A 22684-nucleotide genomic window follows, 5' to 3' on the forward strand; every position below is an offset into this window, starting at 1 on the left:
GAAAAGAATGCCAAATGGTAAAAAAAAAAGCCAGGACTTACCTGAGCCCACATGGGCCAGCTCAACACTACCCTGGAGTTCTATGGTAGCTGTGACATCACAGCATGGTTTATGCTGTGGGGTCAGGGTGGACCTGGAGTCAGCAGGCACAATTTCAGGAACCCTTAAAAAGAAAAGTTAGTTTTAAGTGGTAATGTTCAGAATGTCCTATATCATGGTCAGTAGAAAGATGCAGATGAGGCTGGCTATAATGTCTAGGTCATTTTCCTCTACCCAGAGTTGAATTCATTTAATTGTTTTTGTATATTAATAAGAAAAAAGACCACTTAGTAACACTTTTCTTTTTAATCATTTATACTTTAATCATAAACCTGATGTAGATATTCACAGCAAACTTTCAATACTTAAACATAAGCTGCTTTTTAATTTAAATAACCTCAATATTTTTAAGTCTGCTTTCAAACAGAGGGAAAATTCCAGAAACAGTTTTGAGCAAAACAAACCCCTCCTATTTCACTGCTGACAATAATTAATAGTAACACGATTTACCATTTCTAATGCCAGAATAATGCTATAAAATAGTGACAGTCAAAAAAAAAGAGGGGTGATAATCAGAAAAAATTATTAAACATAATCTAATCTATAATAAGAGTAACTCCTATTCAACAATCTCACTTCTAAAAACAAGAATACTCGATGAAATAAGGAGTCAAATAGTCTCTAAGGCCTTTTAAATGTCCTATTATTAACTGACAAACTGTCGGAGAACAATATTTCTGAGCTCTTACCTCCTTACATCTTTGATATGACTGTTAACTGCTGTGGAAATATATATCCCCAAAGTCATGAAAGACACCTTTCTAAGAAAGAAGATCCTGAAATGCAAGAAAATTTACTGCAGGAAGCATAATGGAAGAATTTAAAGGAAAAAGTTATCTCTGGAACAAGTGATCAGAGAGGAGTATAAATGCTAATGAATTGTGGAACATTATAAAGGTCACTTGAGGAAATTAAGATTTTTCTAAAAATTGTATAAGTATATTTTTCTCTTTTTCTTTTTTTTTTTTGGTGGGGGGGGTGGGGAAGGATTGTTGCTGCTGCATTATGCATGCTAGGCAAGTGCTCTACCACTGAGCAACAACCCCCAGGCCCTAAAAGCATATTTTGAAACTCACATAAATAGTATATGCCAGAGTCACACACACACAGCCATCAAATCCAAAAGTTTTTCTGACTTCAAAATAAAAATTTCACTGCTACACTGTTAAGTCATCCTGGCTGAGTTTGGAATCAAATTTTAGAATTAGGATTATAGTATTATAGTTAGGACTGGAAAGACTGTAGCCACACTCTTTTACAATTAAGAAAACTATGGTAAGTAAACATTTCAATAGGCAGGGGGTTATTTATTGAAAATAAAAGGAAAAACGCATGACTTTTCATAACTTTATATTGCTCATATTATACTCACTTAAAATTCTCCTAGTCAAAAATATACACAAAATTACCAAATTAGAAGAAATATTAGATCATCTTGATAAGATCCCCAGCTAGAATCACAAAACAAGAAAGTCCCTATAATTGGCCACTGCAAGAGAAGGTTCTACAAGTTTCATAAATACTCATGGCTCACACACATGTATCCACATAAATGGAGTGGTATGTTCTGCCCAACAGTTTCAGGCCCTCGCAGCATAACACATTAGACATCCCTCACCACATCATGTATAAAACAACCTTGCCTTTTTGTTGTTGTTGTTTAACTTTTTGAGTTCTTTGTATACTCTGGAGATTAGTGCTCTATCTGAAGTGTGAGAGGTAAAAATTTGTTCCCAGGATGCAGGCTCCCTATTTACCTCACTTATTATTTCTCTTGCTGAGAAAGAAACTTTTAAGTTTGAATATGTCCCATTTGTTGATTCTTGATTTTAACTCTTGTGCTATAGGTGTCCTATTAAGGAATTTGGAGCCCAACAAGTACACACACAAAAAAAAAAATGCTCACCATCTCTAGCTATCAGAGAAATGCTAATTAAAACCACTCTAAGATACCATCTCACTCCAGTAAGAAAGGCAGCCATTATGAAGTCAAATAATGGCCAGGATGTGGGGGAAAAGGTACACTTGTACATTGCTGGTGGGACTGCAAACTGGTGCAGCCTATTTGGAGGGCAGTATGGAGATTCCGTGGAAAAGCAGGGAATGGAACCACCATTTGACCCAGCTATTCCCCTTCTCGGACTATATCCAAAAGACCTAAAAAGAGCATACTACAGGGACACAGCTACATCAATGTTCATAGCAGCACAATTCACAATAGCTACACTGTGGAACCAATCCAGATGCCCTTCAACAAATGAATGGATTAAAAAAATGTGGCATTTATACACAATGGAATATTACTCAGCATTAAAAAAAATAACAAAATCATGGCATCTGCAGGGAAATGGATGGCACTAGAGCAGATTATGCTAAGCGAAGTTAGGCAATCCCTAAAAAACAAATGCCGAATATCTTCTCTGATATAAGGGAGGCGACTCAAAACAGAGTAGGAAGGAAGAACATAAGAAGATGATTACCACGAAACAAGGAAAAGAGGAGGGAGGGAAAGGGAGGGAGAAGGGGAATTGCACGGAAGACGGAAGGAGACCCTCATGGGTTCACAAAATACATATACGAAGGTGTGAGGGGGAAAGGAAGAAAAAAAGAGAAAGATAAGTGTTACAGTAGAATGGGCAGAGAATAGTGATGGGAGGGGAGGGGAGGGGAGGGGAGGGGAGGGGGGATAGGGAGGGCAGCAGAATACAATTGACACTAGGATTGCTGTATGTATACACATGGATGTATAACCAATGTGATCTTGCAATCTGTATACGTGGAAAAATGGTAATTCATACCCTATTTGAATCAAATGTATGATATGTCAAGATCATTGTATTGTCTTGAGCAACTAATAAAAAAAATAAAAAATAAAACAACCTTGCCCTCTTCCTGTGCTCGTGAAAAATGACACCGCTATCCAACCCAGAGGTCCAAGCCAAAAACCTGGTTATCTTTCTTAATTCCTTTTCCCCTCCAAGTTCTTTCAAGTTTTGCCAACTGTACCTCTTAATATATCCCCATTTCCCAACTCCATTGTTTCTAGCATGGCCCGAGAATATGCTCTCTCACCTGAACTGCTGTAATTGCCTGAGCAGTCTGCCTGCCTCAAGTGCTGGACCCTCCTCATCAATTTCCTCCACTATGGTCAGAGTAGTTTTCCTAAACCACAGATCTGATTATGGAACCTCCCTTTTTAAAGATTTACCTTTGTCATTATACAGAGAGCCAAATTTCCTTACCTAAGTAAATAGACCTTGTAGTTCAGCATTCTCTGCAGGTTTATGTCTCATAGCACTCATTCTGATGGCTTCCCCCCCCCCCAGGTTATCAGTTATGACATGCTTTCTTGATTCTGGGGTCTTAACACTAAAGCAATTTCCTTTGAAATACCATTCCCTCTTCCAAGATTTCAGCCAAGATGTCACTAAAAGCCTTCTCCAAAACTCTTACTGAGATCACATTACATGTTCCACTAGCACTTCACACTTCTGCAGCACACTGGTTTGCTGAATTAATATAGTCTCATGCCAGACCATAAACTCAGTTTCTGAGTCTCACAACGACTTTCACCACGCTTGGGAACACACTCAGTGAATAAATGAATCACACTCAATGAATAAATGAATGCATTAATAAATCAATGAACCAACAAACAATGAAAAAGTAAAACAGACAATTTTTAGAAATAACTGGGGGATGGGGTAGAGAGAGAAGATGGGAAGGGAGGGGAGAGAGGATAGTAGAGGATAGGAAAGGTAACAGAATACAACAGTTACTAATAGGGCATTATGTAAAAATGTGGATGTCTAACCGATGTGATTCTGCAATCTGTATTTGCGGTAAAAATGGGTGTTCATAACCCACTTGAATCTAATGTATAAAATATGATATGTCAAGAGCTTTGTAATGTTTTGAACAACCAATTAAAAAAAGAAAAAAAAAGAAATAACCGGGGGGGGGGGGAGTAGTTACTTCCAAAATAATTTTTAAAATAATAATTTTAAAAATATAGTAAGTGACTTCGTCAGATTTTTAAATAAAACTATTTAGGAGCTGGGGTTGTAGCTCAGCAATAGAGTGCTTGCCTCACAAGTGAGTCACTGGGTTCCATCCTCAGCTCCACATAAAAATAAATATATTGTGAGTTCAGCTACAACTAAAAAATTAAGAAAAAAATATGTGTATATATGTAATATATGTGTGCAAATTATGTACATAAAAGCCTCAAAATAACTTTGATATAAAAATGATTTTAAGCACCCAAATCAATGAGGGACATTTGCATTTAATAAATCATATTAGTGAAAAATATTTAGAACAATTATTTTAATATTAATTCAATCCAAAAAAATGCACACAACAAAAATAAAATATTAATTAAAGTAAGCTGGGAGTGATGGTTCATGTCTATCATCCCAGCAATTCAAGAGCTGAGGCAGGAGGATCAAAAAGCCAAGACTAGCCTCAACAACTTAGTGACACTCTCAGCAAATCAGCCAGACCTTATCTTAAAAATAAAAAGGGATGGGAATGTAGCTCAGGAGTAAAGTACCTCTGTATTCAATATCCAATCCAAAAAGAAAGACAAATGTTAATTACAATAAACTGTCCCACCAAAAAGGGAAAAGAATATTTGCAATAAACATGACTGGTAGTATTTTAATATGCATATTATTTATAATTATATAGCTACCATGTAACTAGTAAAAAATCACAAAGAAAATAAAAGACATGAATCAACAACTCACAGATAAAATACAAATGACTAATAAAATGGGATAACTTGTTGCCCTTAGTAACAAATAGTCCTCAGAGAGAACTCCACAGGGAGTCTCATACTGCTGGCTAATAAGTAATAGGTTAATAACTTCAGTTCCGAAAACTCCTCTTTATATTTCACATTCATTTTTTAAAAGATGAAAACATTTTATCTGAAAATATAAGGTTTAATGAATGACAGATTATACAATATAAATTTCAACCATTAAAAGTAAGTAAATAAAAAGACCGAAAATACAAAAATTTCCTCCAGGCAGTGAGATTATAAATTCTTGTTTGTTCATAGCTTTTCTTACATCGAAATATTCTATAATATGCACAGTCTGCTCTGTTAAGAAAAAAAACCACTAAACTCATACATTGTTAGAGGAAGCCAGTAGAATTTCTAACTTTGATAAAACAAAAAATGTTATATCCATGTCTGTTGACTGATGAACAGATAAAACATGATATACATATACAGGAATATTATTCAGTCTTAAAAAGGAAGGGAATTTGAACACATGCCAAAATATAGACAAACCTTAAAGATACTATGCTAAGTGAAGTATGCTAGCTAGTTATAAAAGGGCAAATACTTATAATTTAATTCATTTGGCATACTTAACTACTCAAATTCATAGACAAAAAGAATAGTAGTTGCCAGGGATTGGGGTGGGGAAATGAGGAGTTACTGTTTAATGTTTTGCAAGATGAAAACAGTTTGGAAATGGATGGTGATGATGGTTGCAAGACTACATAAATGTAAAATGTCACTGTTATACACTTAAAAATAAGGGTGGGGAATAGGGAATAGTCAGTGGTAAGATATATTTAAGGCTTTAAATTCAATGCCCAGCACCATAAATTAAATTGAAATGAGTGAAATGATAAAATGTATGTCATGCATATTTTACCACAACTGAAAAAACGCAATGATACAAGGGTATTATTCAAAATATGAGACACTGCACTCAAAACTATTTTACCCATGTAGTATTCTTCTCACTCCTTTAAAAAAAAAATGTTGGCATACACATGTAATCCCAGCTATTCCAGAGGCAAAGGTGGGAAGACCATAAGCTCAAGACCAGTCTCAGCAACTTAAACCCCATTTCAAATTTTTAAAAACTATTTTTAAAAAGGTCTAGACATGTGACACAGAACAGAGCCATGCCTTGTATGTGCAGGCCTAGGGCTCATTCACCCATAACAAAAAATAAACAACAAAAAAAATTATACAAATATATAGAGAAGGGCAGGAGAAAATACTATTGAGGACTCAACAAAACCTCCAAATTCAAATTGAAAATCATTCTGCAAAACTAGACTTCAAAAATCCTAATGTTATAAAAGAGTAAATTTTTTTTAAAAAGGCACTGATTTAGATTAGAGACTCAACAAATAAAACTAAACACGATGTACTGTGTATTGGCTTTGACTGAATAGGATGGAGGCAACAATATTACTGAAACTATTTGTGAAACTAAATATGGACTTAAATTATTAAATTTCCTGAGTGATTATATGTGATTATGTAGAAAAAATGTCCATGTTATTGGAAAACACATGCAAAAGTATTCTAGGGCAATGTGTTATGATGTCTGCAGCTAATTTAAGTGTTTCAGGAAAAACGCACCAGTGAGAGGGAAACACAGACATCAAATGTAGACATCAAATGTAACAAAGTAGTATCTGGAAAATCTATGTCAAATGTATGTAGTATTCAGTGTGTTATGAAATTTCTCAGAATAAACAGCTGATGTGAAAAGTGATTATCTCCAGCAGGATTGGAGGTGAGGAGAAAAAAAAGGAGAAACTATTACATTTCTTTAAATTAAACTCAAGTATCTATTCTTGGTATTTCCCCCTACTATAATAGACATAATTTAATAAGACTTTCCAAATTTCCTAATGCAGTATTATCATTGATTAAGTCAATAATTTAGACTCAAATGTCAGTATCATATAATCAAGAATCACAAGATACACTCTCTTTCTCAGCATAGGAGGCACACACTACCATTTGGCAAGGCTGTGTAATCAATTGTATTTTAGAAACTGTGTTTTAGCATACCAGAGACAACCAGAAGATCAACTGCTAGGGTTCTATGCCTGCCATCACCATCCATTTGCCTTAATAGACACACTATATTCCCATAAGTTTTCTTTTACTCCACATACCAGGAAATATTTTCAAATCCCAGAATAAACTGCCCAGCATCGGTTAATTATGTATATGTTTCCTTACAGGTTAGAATCTTTTATATTGCTGGAAATTTCCTCAATTCATTTTAAAATCATGACAAACTATTATTTTATATCCCAAGTTCCAAATATCAAACAAGACAAAAATAACCTAAAGGTAATATTCCTTCCATGGTGCTGAAAGTAATTCTACTACCTATTAATATGAATTACCTTAAACAGAGCACAAATCTATAAGCAATAATGTGTACAGTGAAAAGATACTGCAATTTTTATAACTATACACACACACACACACACTTCTATTAGAGTATCAGAGTTAACCAAGGACATACAAAGCACTGCCAGCATTTCTAGAAGTTGAGTTTCCTTTTATGGATACATTGCCAAAGATTTGCTAGAAGAGTCTGCATATATTTTAGATTCTACTAGAAGTATTTAATACAGCATTTTCCATCAAATCACATTTGTTTTATTTTGGTTTTGGGGTTTTGTTGTTGTTTAAAGGGAGCAACTGGATAGTTTTTGCTGTTTTGTGTACTGGGGATTGAACCTAAGGGCACTTTAACACTGAACCACATCTCCAGTCCTTTTTTTTTTTTTTTTTTTTAAAGAGAGAGTGAGAGGAGAGGAGGGAGAGAGAGAGAGAATTTCCAACATTTTTTATTTCTTAGTTCTCGGCGGACACAACATCTTTGTTGGATTGTGGTGCTGGGGATCGAACCCGGGCCGCACGCATGCCAGGCGAGCGCGCTACCGCTTGAGCCACATCCCCAGCCCCTCCAGTCCTTTTTATTTATTCATTGATTTTTATTTTGAGGCAGTCTCCCTGAGTTACCGAGGGAGGCCTCAAACCTGTGATCCTTCTACCTCAGCCTCCTGAATTGCAGGGATGACAATACGGTATGCACCACCACGCATAGTGTATTTGGATAGTTTTAAATGTAGGAGACTATTAGTAAGATCCAAGAGCTACCTTTTACCTGGCTCTTCTTTCATTTATATGTAAAGTAATGTATTAAGAAAAACAACACTGGGTTATGGCTCAGTGGTAGAGTGCTGGCCTAGCATGTGTGAGGAGCTGGGTTCGATTCTCAGCACCATATATAAATAAATAAATTAAGGATCCATCGACAACTAAAAAATATATTTAAAAAAAAGAAAGAAAAGAAAAAGAACACTACATCAGAAGAGTATCTTTCAACAGAAAACTCAATTTGGCATCAATATAAAAACCAAAGTTCATAATCCAGCATTCAAAAAATAACCATAACTTAAATCTAATAAAATAGTGAACAATTTCTCTAGCTTCCAGAAAATGAGCTCTAAAAATTATTTACCACAACAAAGATCTGCTACTGAGCCACCAATATGGTAGTAATATGACTGCAATGCAATTTCACAGAACAGGAAAAATTCTTAAACATGAAAAATAGATTGCCCAAATGGCTCTAGTATACCAAGCTGGAAACAAGCCAACACAAACAAAGCAAAAAGAATAGAAATGCCACATTAAAAAAAAAAAAAAAAATCAAGTTCAAATAATGGGGCCTCATCCTGCAATGTTGTAAATTATTGGCAAGTACAGATCAACTTGGGCCACATCAATCAGCTTCATGTAGGCATATTTATTTTGCTGACTTAAAGTCAAGACTAAAAACAGTAATATTCACAGGCATAAAACATTATTCAAAAGTTCCAGTAACAGTGTTCCTTTCAACCACAGCTAGCAGATAAAAGCACCTCTCCTGCCTTTGTCTAGAAAAGAGGACATGGTTACTTCACATGGAGCAAGTCAGTGTTTCTACCACAACTTGTTTCTTTATATTACAAAACAATTAACTCAATCAATCCCGCTAACAACTGGTAAAAGTGAAGTAAATGCTTTCTGAAATTGTCGAATTAAGATGGTATTTGTTGGAGGTGGGGAAAAACAGCTATTTGTATTTATTTCATAAAGCTTCCCTAACAAATCACTTCAAATTTACTAACTTCAAACAATACAGACTTTTTCTCTTACTGAGAAAAATCAGAAGTTCAACCTGGGTCTCTTCAAACTAAAATCAAGGTGTTGGCAAGTGTACTCCTCCTTGAGGAAGCTGTAGAACATCCTTGGCTTTTCTTCTAAAGGCAGCTACCCTCATTCTGAGCTCATAGCCCTGTATTTCCACTTCTCCACTCTCACATCTCTGGTGACACACACTCTCCTCTCTCCCTCTTTGACTTGTAAGGAAAAAGCTTTGTGATTACATTGCCACCTGGATAATCCAAGATAATCTCTCATCTCAAGATCCTTTATTTAATCATGTATGCAAAACTATCTTTTGCCATGTAAAGTAGCAAACCAATAGTTTCTGGAGATGAGGTTGTGAACATAATTGGGAAACCACATATTATCCTACCTGCCCAGCTATTTGAATCAGTCATGTCAATCACCAAAAAACCCATAGGGGTACACTGGGGAATGAACCTATAAGACCAATAGTAGGCAAGAACAAAATACAAATGTGGACACTAATTCATCTCATTAATATGTTTTTCAAGATACTTACTATGTATATCTTTTTTTTTTTTAAAGAGAGAGAGAGGGAGGGAGGGAGGGAGGGGGAGAGAGAGATAATGAATTTTTTAATATTTATTTTTTAGTTATTGGCGGACACAACATCTTTGTTTTATATGTGGTGCTGAGGATCGAACCCCGGCCGCACGCATGCCAGGCGAGCGCGCTACCGCTTGAGCCACATCCCCAGCCCCCTACTATGTGTATCTTCAGATAAGGCTTTGATAAAAATATCTTTGTGAAGCAGATCAATAACTTCTAAAGCTAAGGAGAACTCAAGAACAGAAGCCTCCTATTTCTGCACAATTTCTCTCATTTCTACAAAATCATTTGTATGTCCACAGTTTTCTCAAATTAGAAAATCTTCCCAAAGATGTCTTAAATAGGTAAAATCACCACAGGAATTTCATTTTGTTTTGACATAGTACTTTTGATATAAATCACCTTTTAATCACAAAAGTTCATAGTAAAACCATCTCCCAAAACTAACTTAAAGGTCAACCTAATTTCCTTTGGACTGTACAATATCTCCTTTGTTTGACCAGTCGTGAATTTCAAAACTAAGAATTAGCTGGGCACATGACGCACATCTGTAATCCAGCAAATGAGTAGGCTGAGGCAAGAAAACTGCAAGGTCAAGGCCAGCTGGGCAACTTAGTAAGGTTCTGTTCTCCAAATAAAAATGTAAAAAGAGCTAGAGGTGTAGCTCAATGGAAAAGAGTCCATGTGTTCCAATCCCCAGTACAAAAAAACACAAACTAGGGGGGAAAAAAAAAAATCAATATACAAGGTTACGTTTTACAACAGTTTTCCAGAGAAAGAAAAATAACACCAAAACAACTTTAACAATTTGTTTTCTTGAGAAAAACCTTAAACTGACAAATTGCAAATGTCCATCCATACACATTTGGGGAAGGGGGGGGTACTGGGGAATTGAACCCAGGAGAGCTTAACCACTGAGCTACATCCCCAGCCCTTTTTTATATTTTATTTAGACACAGGATCTCACTAAGTTGCTTAGGGCCTAGCTAGGTTGCCAAGGCTGGCTTTGAATTCACCAGCCTCCTGCCTCCGATTCCCAAACCACCAGGAATAACAGGCATGCACTATCACACCTGGCCCATATACACAATTCTTAATACAGATACCAGAAAAAATCAGAAAGAATATTCTAAAATGTAATAAGCCCAGGGATTGCCAATTTTTGTTAAAATGAGTATAGCGTTTATGATGGAAAAAACCTTCAGATATGTTTAATACTATTCACATGTAGATATTTCTACAGTTACATCTGGCACTCTAACATGGATACATTGCATATGACATAGTACTCAGATTTCTAACAAAGGGCCAAAAATACAATTGGCATCAATATGGAAAATACCTCAAATACTAATTTTCAACAAGTTGTAAAAGAAGGAAATTAAATCAAATCCAACAAATATTTTCATAGACAATCTGACAGAAAAAAAAATTCAATTCCAAGATATTTTCTATATTTTAGAGATGTCAAAATCTTGGAAGTGTGACCAATCTTGCTCAGAAGTGATCAAGATTACAATTTTCATGATTCCATTTCAGCCTACTCCTCCATAAGAGTTTAGCCCACAAATCAGTGATTCTCAACAGAAAATATTAGTGCACAATACAGGTAACCCCAAAACTTCAGAGCACCAGAAGGCATCACTGATTGAAAGGTGCTCATGCTACTGAGCAACCAAACACTTGAGCATAAAAATTCCAGTTTCAACACGTACCTACTATATAAGCTTGATTCTTCTGTGTTTGCATGTATACATGTACCCACATGTATATGGGTGTTTGGTGGAAATCAAACTTATGGCTTTGTGCTTGCTTGACAATCATTCTACCACTGAGCCACACCACCAAGCCCTTTGTGCTTGCTTGACAATCATTCTACCACTGAGCCACACCACCAAGCCTTTTTCTTCTGTTATTTTCTTGTGGAGCTGGGGAGTGTACCTTACAGGTTAAGTAAGCAAGCATTCTACTATTGAGTTACACCACAGAGCTTATTATTTTGAAACACAGTCTCATTATGCAGTCCAGGTTAGTCTTGAACTTTGGATCTTCCTGCCTCAGCTCCTGAATAACTGGGATTACAGGCATGCACCACCATGCCTGGTTTAATTCTTTTTCCCTATACCTTTAACACCCCTCACATCTCAACTCCTTCACATTTTCATTAGCAGGAGCACTAGATGAATTAAATATAACAAAGATTACTGAAAAGGGCTGGGGATGTGGCTCAAGCGGTAGCGCACTCGCCTGGCATGCGCGCGGCCCGGGTTCGATCCTCAGCACCACATACAAACGAAAGATGTTGTGTCCGCCAAAAACTAAAAATAAATAAATAAATAAATATTTTAAAAAATTCTCTCTCTCTCTCCCTCTCTGTCTCTCTCTCACTCTCTCTTTAAAAAAAAAAAAGATTACTGAAAAACTGTTGTTTAAGAAGCGAAACAAAATTGGGGGTGTGTCAGTGGTAGAGAGCTTTGAGCTGGATTAGATCCCCAGCACAGTCAAAAAAAAAAGTGAAAACAAAGTGCTAACTATGAAGTTATAGATCCAATAATAATAATAAATAATAATAATAAAAGTTATAGTTCATTGGAACTATGAAGTTATAGATCCAATGACAATACGGTTTCATGTAAAAATTTTATCTGATACAACTTTAAGAAACACATAGAATAACTTTTTAAAATCAAATATTGCCATCAATGCAAGTACAAAGATGAAGAAATTTAATGTTAGAAAAAAAAGAAAAAAAAAACCTTGAATTCAGATTCTCTTCTCACGAATTGTCTGGTAATGAACTAAGGTATTTCTACCCTTAACCACTAAAAAACTATTGTACTGACTACCTCAGTGTTATCCTGACAGCCAAAGAAAAGTAGTTTGCTTTACTGGGTCAAGTCCAAGTAGTCTATAAAGTGCAAGATAGAGAAAGCTAAGAAAGCAATGAATCTAGAAATTCAAAAGAGTGACAGGATCCTTACAGGTCTGTTTGTTCAAACCTCGGTTTCTAAAAAGCCTTTTCACTGGTTAATAAATATCTGATACATAGCAGGCACTGTTCTAGGCATTAGGACATAGCTATGAACAAAACACATAAAATTCTTGATACTCAGAGGAAGCTTAAATTTTAGAGGAGATACAAATAATAACCAAAATTACCAAATGTACCAGAAAGCGACTGTTAAGAATATAATTAAAACTGGGAGGGGCTGGGATTGTGGCTCAGTGCTTGCCTAGAATGCACAAGGCACTGGGTTCAATCCTCACCACCACATAAATGTAAAATAAAGATATTGTGCCCACCTAAACTTAAGAATATTAAAAAAAAAAAACTGGGAGCAAGGAGTATAGGACAGGGATGAAATTTTAGATAAAGCAGTCAAGAGGATCTCACTGAGAAGGCACCATTTGAGAAGATTCAAAGGAGGCAACATAGCAAATCTTGCAACGAGACAGAGATTCATCTGTTAAAAGGAAAGTAAGCCTGGAACAGTGGTGTACGCCTATACTACCAGCAATTCAGGAGGCTAAGGTAGGACAATTGAAAGTTGAAGATCAGCTTCAGCAACCTAGAGAAACCCTATTTCAAAATAAAAAGAGCTGGGGATATGGCTCAGTAGTAAAGCACTTTAGCCTTGGGGTTGGGGGAGAGGTGGCCAGAGGGGAATGATTCCAAACAATAACAAAAGAAAATCGATGTATTAAGTAAGTCGTGCTGCCATATTCTCTCAGTACAATGTTGTCTATCCAGTGGGAAGGGCAGATTACAGTGAGTGCTGAAGTGAGCTCCCTGAAAACACTTGGCACTAACAACAGACATTCCAGAGTCAACTGAATTTAAATTCTCATCTCTGACTTTACCATCCTAGCTCCCAGAATCCACTTTTGCTGATGTCAGGTTTGCACTGCCATCCCCCCATCCCCCACAATCCTCTCACCACATAAAGATGACTGGTGAGAAACATACACAACAACTAGTAAGAAATGCCCATTCAGTACTGATGCTTAGTTTATTTTTGCTTTCTCTACAATTCAACTTTCCTCATTCCATTTTATCAGCTACAAAGTTGGTCTGAGGATGGAATTGTTTTTTCCAATTTTAAACAAGAAAGTCTTATAATCTACACTCAGTATACAATTTGATGCTTAGTATACATACTTTGAAAATTGCTTTTTAAGGCTTCAATAAACCATAATATCAAGCGGTTCTCAACCTGAGATTTACTTAATTAAAAAACTATTAACCTAATTCCGAAAAGATTCTATGACACCGAAATGTTAAGAATCACTAAAAATGAAGTTTAGCTCATTTCTATCTGTAAACCTATGTGTATTTTACCACCACCATGTAGTAAAAGGATGCATAGTATGCTAAAGCCTGAAAATATTATTTTGAGAGTATTCCAAACCATTCAAGTAATTAAAGATCATATAATATAAAATTCCATTTATATGAAATATCCATGATAAGTAAACTCAGAGACAGAAAGTAGACTGGCAGTTAGGGAATGGGAATTTAACTGCTTAAATGGTACAGGATTCCCTTTTGGGGTGATGAAAATGTTTTGAACTAAACAGAGGTAGTGGTTGCATACCACTATAAATATGAACAAAACTGAATTATTCACTTTCACAATGGTGTGGTTTGTTATATGAATCTGATCTCAATAAAATCTGACAGTAAATAAATCCCTTTTGTATCTCCTAGTTTCTAAAAATTTATATATATATATATATATATATATATATATATATAATCTCAAATATCCAATCTACTCAAGATATGTGTGTATGTTTGTTACCTTTTATAGTGAACTACAGAAATAATCCTTGAAACTATGGTATAGTACAGAAAAGTATAATCTTAGCTTTTGTATTATATCACAAATAATGAACTCTCACAAATAACTATGTCAATAACTGGATGAAAACCCTGCTCTCATGTCTTTGTCCTTTACCAACTATGATCCAGTGTCTGGGTCGAAAATTTCAAATTTCCTTACAAAAACATTAAAAAACACAATATACACAAATCATGATTTGAACTATAGGATCAGCTGGCTACATGACATCTGTTCCGTGAAGTTTGCAAATGTTTACTACATGGCATTCATGTTAAATTAACATCAGCACTTTCAAGGTCAATATTATGTTTGTTCAACTTCTTGGAGTCACACATTTTTATGATATTTTTAACATCTGACTAAAGCCTCTCATCACAAGATGCTCACACTGTTTACAAACACTGAGAAATAGCAGCTGGTGTTTCTTAGTCACATCTTGTTACAATAAATAGAGAAGCAGTTTCAAACTCCAGGTATATTTTTCTAACAATGTGTAAAAAGTTTGCTTTAACCTGAAACTTCTCCCCTAATGATAGACACATGTACACAATTAAATGTATGCAATTTAGCACCAAATTGACAAGATCACAAATATAAATTCTTGTGTATGAATACTTTTGAGTACAACTATCATACGGAATGAGCTCAATATTACTATTAACCCTGCTTCTATTTCATGTAATTTTTAATACTTTTTCCCATCTCAATTTTAAAAATGCAGAAAAGAGAAACTTACCCACACAAGCATTGAGGAATAGCCAATCAGTCTTTTTCATCCTGTTTTTAATTTGCTTTAGTTTTTTGAAGTCCACTTCAAGTTCCTCCTTGCTGCCAACAGCACCAGCCAATTCAATCCTTTGAAAATCCATTTTAACTTCAGAGTCTCGTTTTGTAGTAGGAGGTGATCTTCTTTGGCTATTACCACCACTACTGCAGCTTCCCCTCCAACGAGCTCTATCTTGCTCATTTATTATTGAAGAAGCCTCTTCAGTCTCTGCCAACTCTATTGCTTCAATATTATTAGGTCTGGGATGATCACAAACAACACATTTTTTAGCCTTGGCCCAGTTTTCATATGTGCAAATAGAACAAGTCCAATGCTGGGTCCTTGTGTTCAGTTTATTTCTATCATTGTATTCCTCACAAGAATCAACAGAAAAAGCAACTGGTCTTGAGCCAGATCCTGAGGATTGAGGAGATTCTGTGGGACTCCTGGTCCTACGCTGGGATAAGCACTGGGTACATCTGATTGCTCTTGGCCAGTTCAAGTATGTGCACATGTGGCATGACCATTTATTTGCATTTTCCATACTGTATGAAGACTTAACCCTTGGTCTTGCACTAGAGTCTGGACATATCAAAGGACTACTTCCTCCTTCAGTGCTGGAAGGATCCCAATCTCTACCAACATCACTTGAACCACTTTTAAACGGATCTTCTGTAATAATTGTTCCACTAGGTCTTTGGGCACGACACATAGTGCATTTGATTGCAGATGGCCAGTTTTCATACGTACAATATTCGCAAGCCCACTTAATTCCACGTTCTGACATTGTGCACTTCTTGAAGTGAGTTATGTCAAGCAGGAAGCTATAAATAATTAGGACATGGTTATTAAAAAAATACTAATTCCACCTCTTAAAATCTGCCCCCAAAATAAATGTATCCTTCAACTTATAAAATATACATTTCTCAAAAGAGGAATGTAAGATTTTATACTAAATTATTTTACTTTTCTTTTTGGATTTCCATAGAGATACAGGGGATAAATTTCCAAAGAAAACTCTTAGATCTCAGGATTTAATGAAATTGTACTCTGGAATGCAAGAGATAAAGACACTTATTCTAAAAGGGGAAGAAATTAAAACATGGAAGTCATAATAGGAAAGTTTGGTCATAATTTCAGCTTGGTCATCACCATCAATTTAGAAAAGTATCCAATAGTTAAAAAGACTCAAAGGAAAGCATACAAACTAAATAATACCTCAAAACATAATCATTCTCAAATTATAAACAACATAGATCATGCTATCTAGGTTACTATGATGTTTGATTCACGACTACAGAAGGTCAAAGTAATCTCTATCCTCGTTGGTATGGAAGAAAAGCAGCTTAAAATATCAATTATTCACTGCTTTTAATCAGCACAAGTAGAAAAAAGACATTGAGGAGTAATCATAATTAACAAAGTAACCCCTTATAAAATAGATTGTTTCTTGATATCCTGTATCTGAAAAATCTAGTTCTCTGTGGAGCACAAAAAGCAAACCCATGGGCTAGGGTTGTGTCTCAGTGGTAGAGAGCTTGCCTAGTACATGTGAGGCACTGAATTTGATCTTCAACACCATATAAAAATTAATTAATTAATTAATTAAAAAGAATGCCTTTAAAAAAAAAAATCAAACCCGTATTACCAATACTTGGGAAAAATCAAATTGATAGATGATAGAACATTTCTTGAAATAACTATCAGCATAATCATGCCAATATAATTGACTATTATTTAACATTTGAAATTTTAAAATATATTCAAAATTCAACTCATACTAAAATATACTCATTATTTAAAAGTTTCTAGAATCCTACAGTGAGCTTACTAATTCATAAATAAAGAAATTTACATGGCAAGTTTAAACAATGAATTACTAGGGATCAAACCCAGGGCCTTGTACATGGTAGGCAAGCACTCTACCACTAAGCTACATCCCCAGCCCCAATTAAGACTTCTTTAATGGCTTAAATTTAGACATTAAAATGTTTTCATTTCTTTAAATCCTTTCTTTACTCATCTTAACCGATTTTTCTTTTTCTTTTTCTTTTTTTAGGGGCAGGTTGAACATTGAGACAGGGTCTCACTTAAGTTGCCCGAGCTGGCCTCAAATTGTGTGATTCCCTACCTCAGCCGCCCAAGTAGCTGGGATTAATTACAGGCATGTGCCACTAACCTGGCTCCCACCAATTTTAAATTAAAAATGAGAAAGAAATCATAGGTAGAGTAACAGATACTTTTCCCTCTCTTTCTCAGGGATTCTTCCCAAAATTGGAAAGCTGTCTTTTTACTCTGGAAGTCCTTTATGTTCCTGCCTGCCAAGCCCACACCCCATGTAGTGTGATCTCTAAGACAACTCCACTATTAGAAAGGCTATTATTTAATAGCTAAAATAAAAATCACACTTACTAAGGTTTTAGTTTCCATGCTATAACCTCCACCTTGCACATGGTTAGAATAAAAGCACAGTTATAAATCAGACCAAAGACAAGATTCAGTCTTCATGCTGGCTCAGATTCTGACTTCCTCAGGAGATACTGCAAAACGTGATAAGTGGTTCTGTCTGACTGAATAGCTATTCCTGTAAAGGAGACCAAAACTGAATTTCACTTATAGCCTGCTAATTAATCCATAAGTATTTTAAAGGCTTAATTTTAATCAGTTCTATTTAATTATTCTCACTTATTTTAATGACTATTACATTTAAATTTTTATTGAACAACAATAAAAATAGCTAATTGATTGGTCAGCCAAATTAAATGAGAATGTTGTTTTTCTATATAATTTAAATGTGTATATACACACAAGCACTAATATTATCATTATTTGTATTACTGAGTGGGAATATGATGTGGTATATCCAAATAAGTAGAGAAAAGCAAAAGAAAAAATTGATTAACTTTGAAATCTTTTTCTCCTTCAGTAGTTTTTGTCTTTGCTTTTGCTTTTTTCCCCCTCATACCCAGGTAATTTAAATTTCTTAAGACTTTTTTAAATTTAGTTTGTACACAAAGACTACTTGAAATCTGACAGCAATCCAAATATGTGTTTAAGAGCAGGGAACGATAATCATAAGCATTCATAAAGTGGACAGTAGAAATTAAATGGCAATTTTCATGTTTATTAGCCAGTTCTTCCTTTAATTTCTCAGGTATGAAATGTAAGTAAATTACTTATTCATGCTACCAGAAATTGTAACAAGCATGAGAAACACCATAAGAACAAATGAACGTATATTAAGGACTACTGCAAGAAAATTCAATATTTCACTTAATATTCACATTCAAAACTCCATACTTGCTTTGATAAATCTTACTATGATATACCTGTAAACTTCACTAAACAGCCTGTGATCTTACATTATCTTAGCCAATCTTCATGGAACTAATGTATAGGTATATATACTTAAATGTCCAAGGCTGACAAAAACAAAAATATTGTCATAAAAAAAAAATCATACAGGGCTGGGGTTGCGGCTCAGTGGTAGAGCACTTGCCTAGCATTTGTGAGGCACTGGTTTCGATCCTCAGCACCACCCAAAAAGAAAATAAAGATCCATTGACAACTAAAAAATATATACATATTAAAATAATCATCATCATCATCATCATATAGAGGTTGGGGGGTGTAGTTCAGTGGTACAACATGTACTTAGCATTTGCAAGGCCCTGGGTTCAATCTGCAACACAAAAATATGATAATCATCAAATATGCCTGGTAAATGATGGACATACAGCTGCCTGATAAGCCTGTTTTGGAAAATCCAGGTAACTAAGCAATACTAAAACCAAGCTCAAGAGTTTTAAGAGGAGTGCATTATACTAAATGATGATGTATATCCATTCTGGAGAATTGAAACTTTGTGGGAATATTATCTTTTACTAACTGAAAGGTGAAATTCATTGGAGAAGATTTTCTGAGAAAGCCACTGGTACCTGTGGCCATTAGTAAATGAAATGGAAGAAGGATAACATCAACTCAACTATGTAATTTTATATTATTCAGAAGAAATTAACACTGAGTATTCTTTTTCTTCCCAATGTCAAAACATACTAAAAGGTATATAAAACTAGTCTCAAAGCAATCAGTTCTAAGAATTAATGCTGTGCCCTGAAATAAAACTAAATATTGTTTTAACATAAATTAACTTGGGCATAGGAATATAACTAGTCTGTGCCAAATTGTCTGGTACAATAAAATGTTCAACAGGACTTCTTTAAGGAAAACTGGATACAACTGCTACTCTTAAATATTCATTGGTTCAAATACAATACCAGGAAATCCATTTGTGCTTCAAGCTCTACCTATAGAATAATAATGTCTCCAAATATATCAACCATTTTCCAGTATTAAATTCATAACTCCTTTAATTACAAACTTCCCAACTCAAATAATAATAAGAGAATAATATTATGGTCTATATAATTAATGGCTGGGAAGGAGCTAGTAACTACATTCTTATATTATCATGTTTAATTAATTAAATCATACTTACAAAGCACTAACACTGTACAAGAAATTTAGCTACACTGACGTCAATTCCTCAAAATTATAGCTATACCACAAATGCCCCCAAATATGTACTTTAAAAAAATCTATGAAAAAAAACTAGGGAAGTGAAATAATCTTCATCAAGCACAAACCCATTAAACAAACTGAGATAAGCTCAGTTGCCAGTTAGTTTCAAATGATGAGAAATTATCCAAAGAACGAGCTAACAGCCCTCTTAAGGGTTTTTATTAGTTTTATTAACATAAATACTTACTAATATAAATCTGTGGAGGTTTACAAATGCTCAGAAAACCTCTTAGGGAAATACAGATAAATCTAAAGAGGATATTCCAAGCATGCTCAATTTTCAAGTTCTGTGAAAATATTATGAAGTAATTCTGAATTACAAAACTTAGATAAAACAAAAAAAAATTGAAAGTATTAGTTAACTCTTAAGTTAAAACTCCCACATAGTCATTTCTTCTTTTTTCACCAGTATCTTCCTACTTATCTTTCTGACAATCATCATCAGGAAAAACACCTGGGTTAGAACAGGATCCTAGAGATGATGATATCATTAGCCCACTGACTAGAAATCCGATTACATTTTAGGGGTCCAATAGCTTGTCAAATCTTCCATTAAATTCTTTATCTTCCTCTCAAAACAAACTCCTACCCTAACTTCTCCAGTTTACATTAATAACACCATTCATATCCCTGTTCCCAAGAGAGAAATTCAAAATCACCTTGAATTCTGCCTTTTGCCCATACATGCTTTCTAGTGCACTCGTTCTATCCATTTGGTTATTTCCTTCCCATCCCCACTGCTACCAGACCTTTCTCAGTTCATTCAGGTCAGTACTTCTATAATAGCTTCCTAAGCATCTTAGCTTTCTAAATCCATCCAGCTGACTAGAACAATCCTCTTTTTGAAGCTCTTTTCCAACTGCATAAACTCTCAACTCTTTACCAATACACTCACAGCCCACATACTCACTCCAAATTACACCGCACACATATCCAACTCATAAATGTGTCACCTCCCTTGAAGATAATACACATGAAGGCACTGCCTTCAATACACAAGCACAACAGACAGGCTCGCTTCTAGCAAATCCTACACCACTTTAAGGGTAAGTTAAGCTTCATCTTATACTCCTGACTTAAGGAGCCAAGTGCTCCCAAGGCTCAGTCCTTGGTTCTCAATCTCTCTAAGCACCAACACCCTTGGGGATCTCATTCCACATCTGGGTTATAATATATCACCTATAAGGGGATGACTCTCAAATTTACATTTCCAGGCTGGATCTCTCCCTCAATTCCAGATATATGAATCCAGCTGCCTACCTGACACCTTCATTCAAATATTCTAACAAATACCTCAACATATTCAAAACCCAATTCTTTATCAGAATTTCATGTTTCTCAGCCTGTTTTCCCATCTTCAAATTGAATGGATTAGACCACTAAGAGCCATAAAGTTGATCAATAAATTTTTTCCCTCATTGTCCAAAACTTCATCATTCTACAATAAACTTATACCTTCAAAATGTGAAAACCTATAAGCTGATTAACCAATTCTACTATGTAAAGGGGACAAGGACAAAACTTTTGCAATCACTAAGTGTCTTATAATAGTACTAAATCTTATGTGAAACTGTGTACAAATAATCAATGATCAGTATACTTCAAGAGAGCTGGCCTTCCTATACAAAAGGTCACTATTTTCCATGATATCTGATTCAAATGAGCAGATTTGAATTAAGCATGCTTGTGAATTCTTCCAAGGAATTTGTGGACAAGCAAGACAAAGGAAATTTAACACCTACCTTGGCCTTACTTGAACTATGCTGTACTTAAGGATAGGAATCACCCTTCGACTACTCCATCTACCTCATTCAAAACAATCCTAAATCCTTAAAGTATAACAAAGAATTTAAAGTTTACAATTTAGTCTGTCAAGAATGAATGCATCAAATGGGCTGGGGTTGTGGCTCAGCATGTGTGAGGCACTGGGTTCCATCCTCAGCACCACATAAAAATAAATAAAGATATTGTGTCCAACTATAACCAAAATATATATGTATATATATGTGTATGTATATGTATATGTGTATGTATGTGTATATATATATGTATATATTTTTTAAAATTTTACATTAAAAAAGAATGCATCAATTAAGAAAAACTATAATAAGAGTTATAATTATACTAGGTTGCTTTTCCTTTTACATTACTAGAAACTTGATCAGAATAAAATAAGATCTAGAAGTTTTTTACAGTTGTGTCAAATCTAACATGAAATAACGTTCTTTCTTTTCATGTATCTTCTCATCATTTCAGGAGAACATCAATTTTTTTTTTTAAAGTGAGAGAGGGAGAGGGGGAGAGAGAGAGAGAGAGAGAGAGAGAGAGAGAATTTTAATATTTATTTTTCAGTTTTCAGTGGACACAACATCTTTGTTTGTATGTGGCGCTGAGGATCGAACCTGGGCCGCCGCACGCATGCCAGGCGAGCACGCTACCGCTTGAGCCACATCCCTAGGCCAGAACATCAATTTTTTTAAATTAAACACTTTAGTTCTTCAAGAATTACAAGAAAAGGGAACAGAAACAATATATATATGTCTTCAGCTATGCTGGAACTCACCTTAGCATAATAGGTACTTTACAATACCACAGAGTCAAGCACTTTAAATTATAATCCCAAACAAAACAAATTAAATGTTACAAACAAAGGTCCAATATGCACTCAGAAATATAGAGAAACACAACTAGATAAAACACTATCCTTGTGGCTCAGGGAACTTACAATCTAGATGAAAGACTATGGTCTCCTTAAACATGTATAGAAATGGAGCATTTCACCCCAAGAGTGTATATCAATCCAACTACTTTTTTTTTTGGGGG

General features: G+C 35.1%; 1 protein-coding gene across 4 annotated transcripts in view; it reads right to left on the reverse strand.

The window, feature by feature from the left end:
- Positions 1-22684, reverse strand: part of Zranb1 (zinc finger RANBP2-type containing 1) — a 51669-nt gene that overhangs the window by 18682 nt on the left and 10303 nt on the right. For 2 of the 4 annotated variants that reach the window (XM_078024549.1, XM_078024554.1), the window contains exons 2-3: positions 17693-17864; positions 15251-16104 (exon numbers count right to left, since the gene is read on the reverse strand). The exons of 1 other annotated variant lie outside the window; for it this stretch is intronic. In XM_078024549.1, coding sequence (XP_077880675.1) covers positions 15251-16104; positions 17693-17733 — 895 coding nt within the window. In that variant the 5' untranslated portion in view covers positions 17734-17864. The remainder of the gene's footprint in view (positions 1-15250; positions 16105-17692; positions 17865-22684) is intronic. One more of the 4 variants, XM_078024560.1, reaches the window with a different exon arrangement.

The sequence above is a fragment of the Ictidomys tridecemlineatus genome, chromosome 1 (genome assembly GCF_052094955.1).
Source record: "Ictidomys tridecemlineatus isolate mIctTri1 chromosome 1, mIctTri1.hap1, whole genome shotgun sequence".
Classification (NCBI taxonomy): Eukaryota; Metazoa; Chordata; class Mammalia; order Rodentia; family Sciuridae; genus Ictidomys; species Ictidomys tridecemlineatus.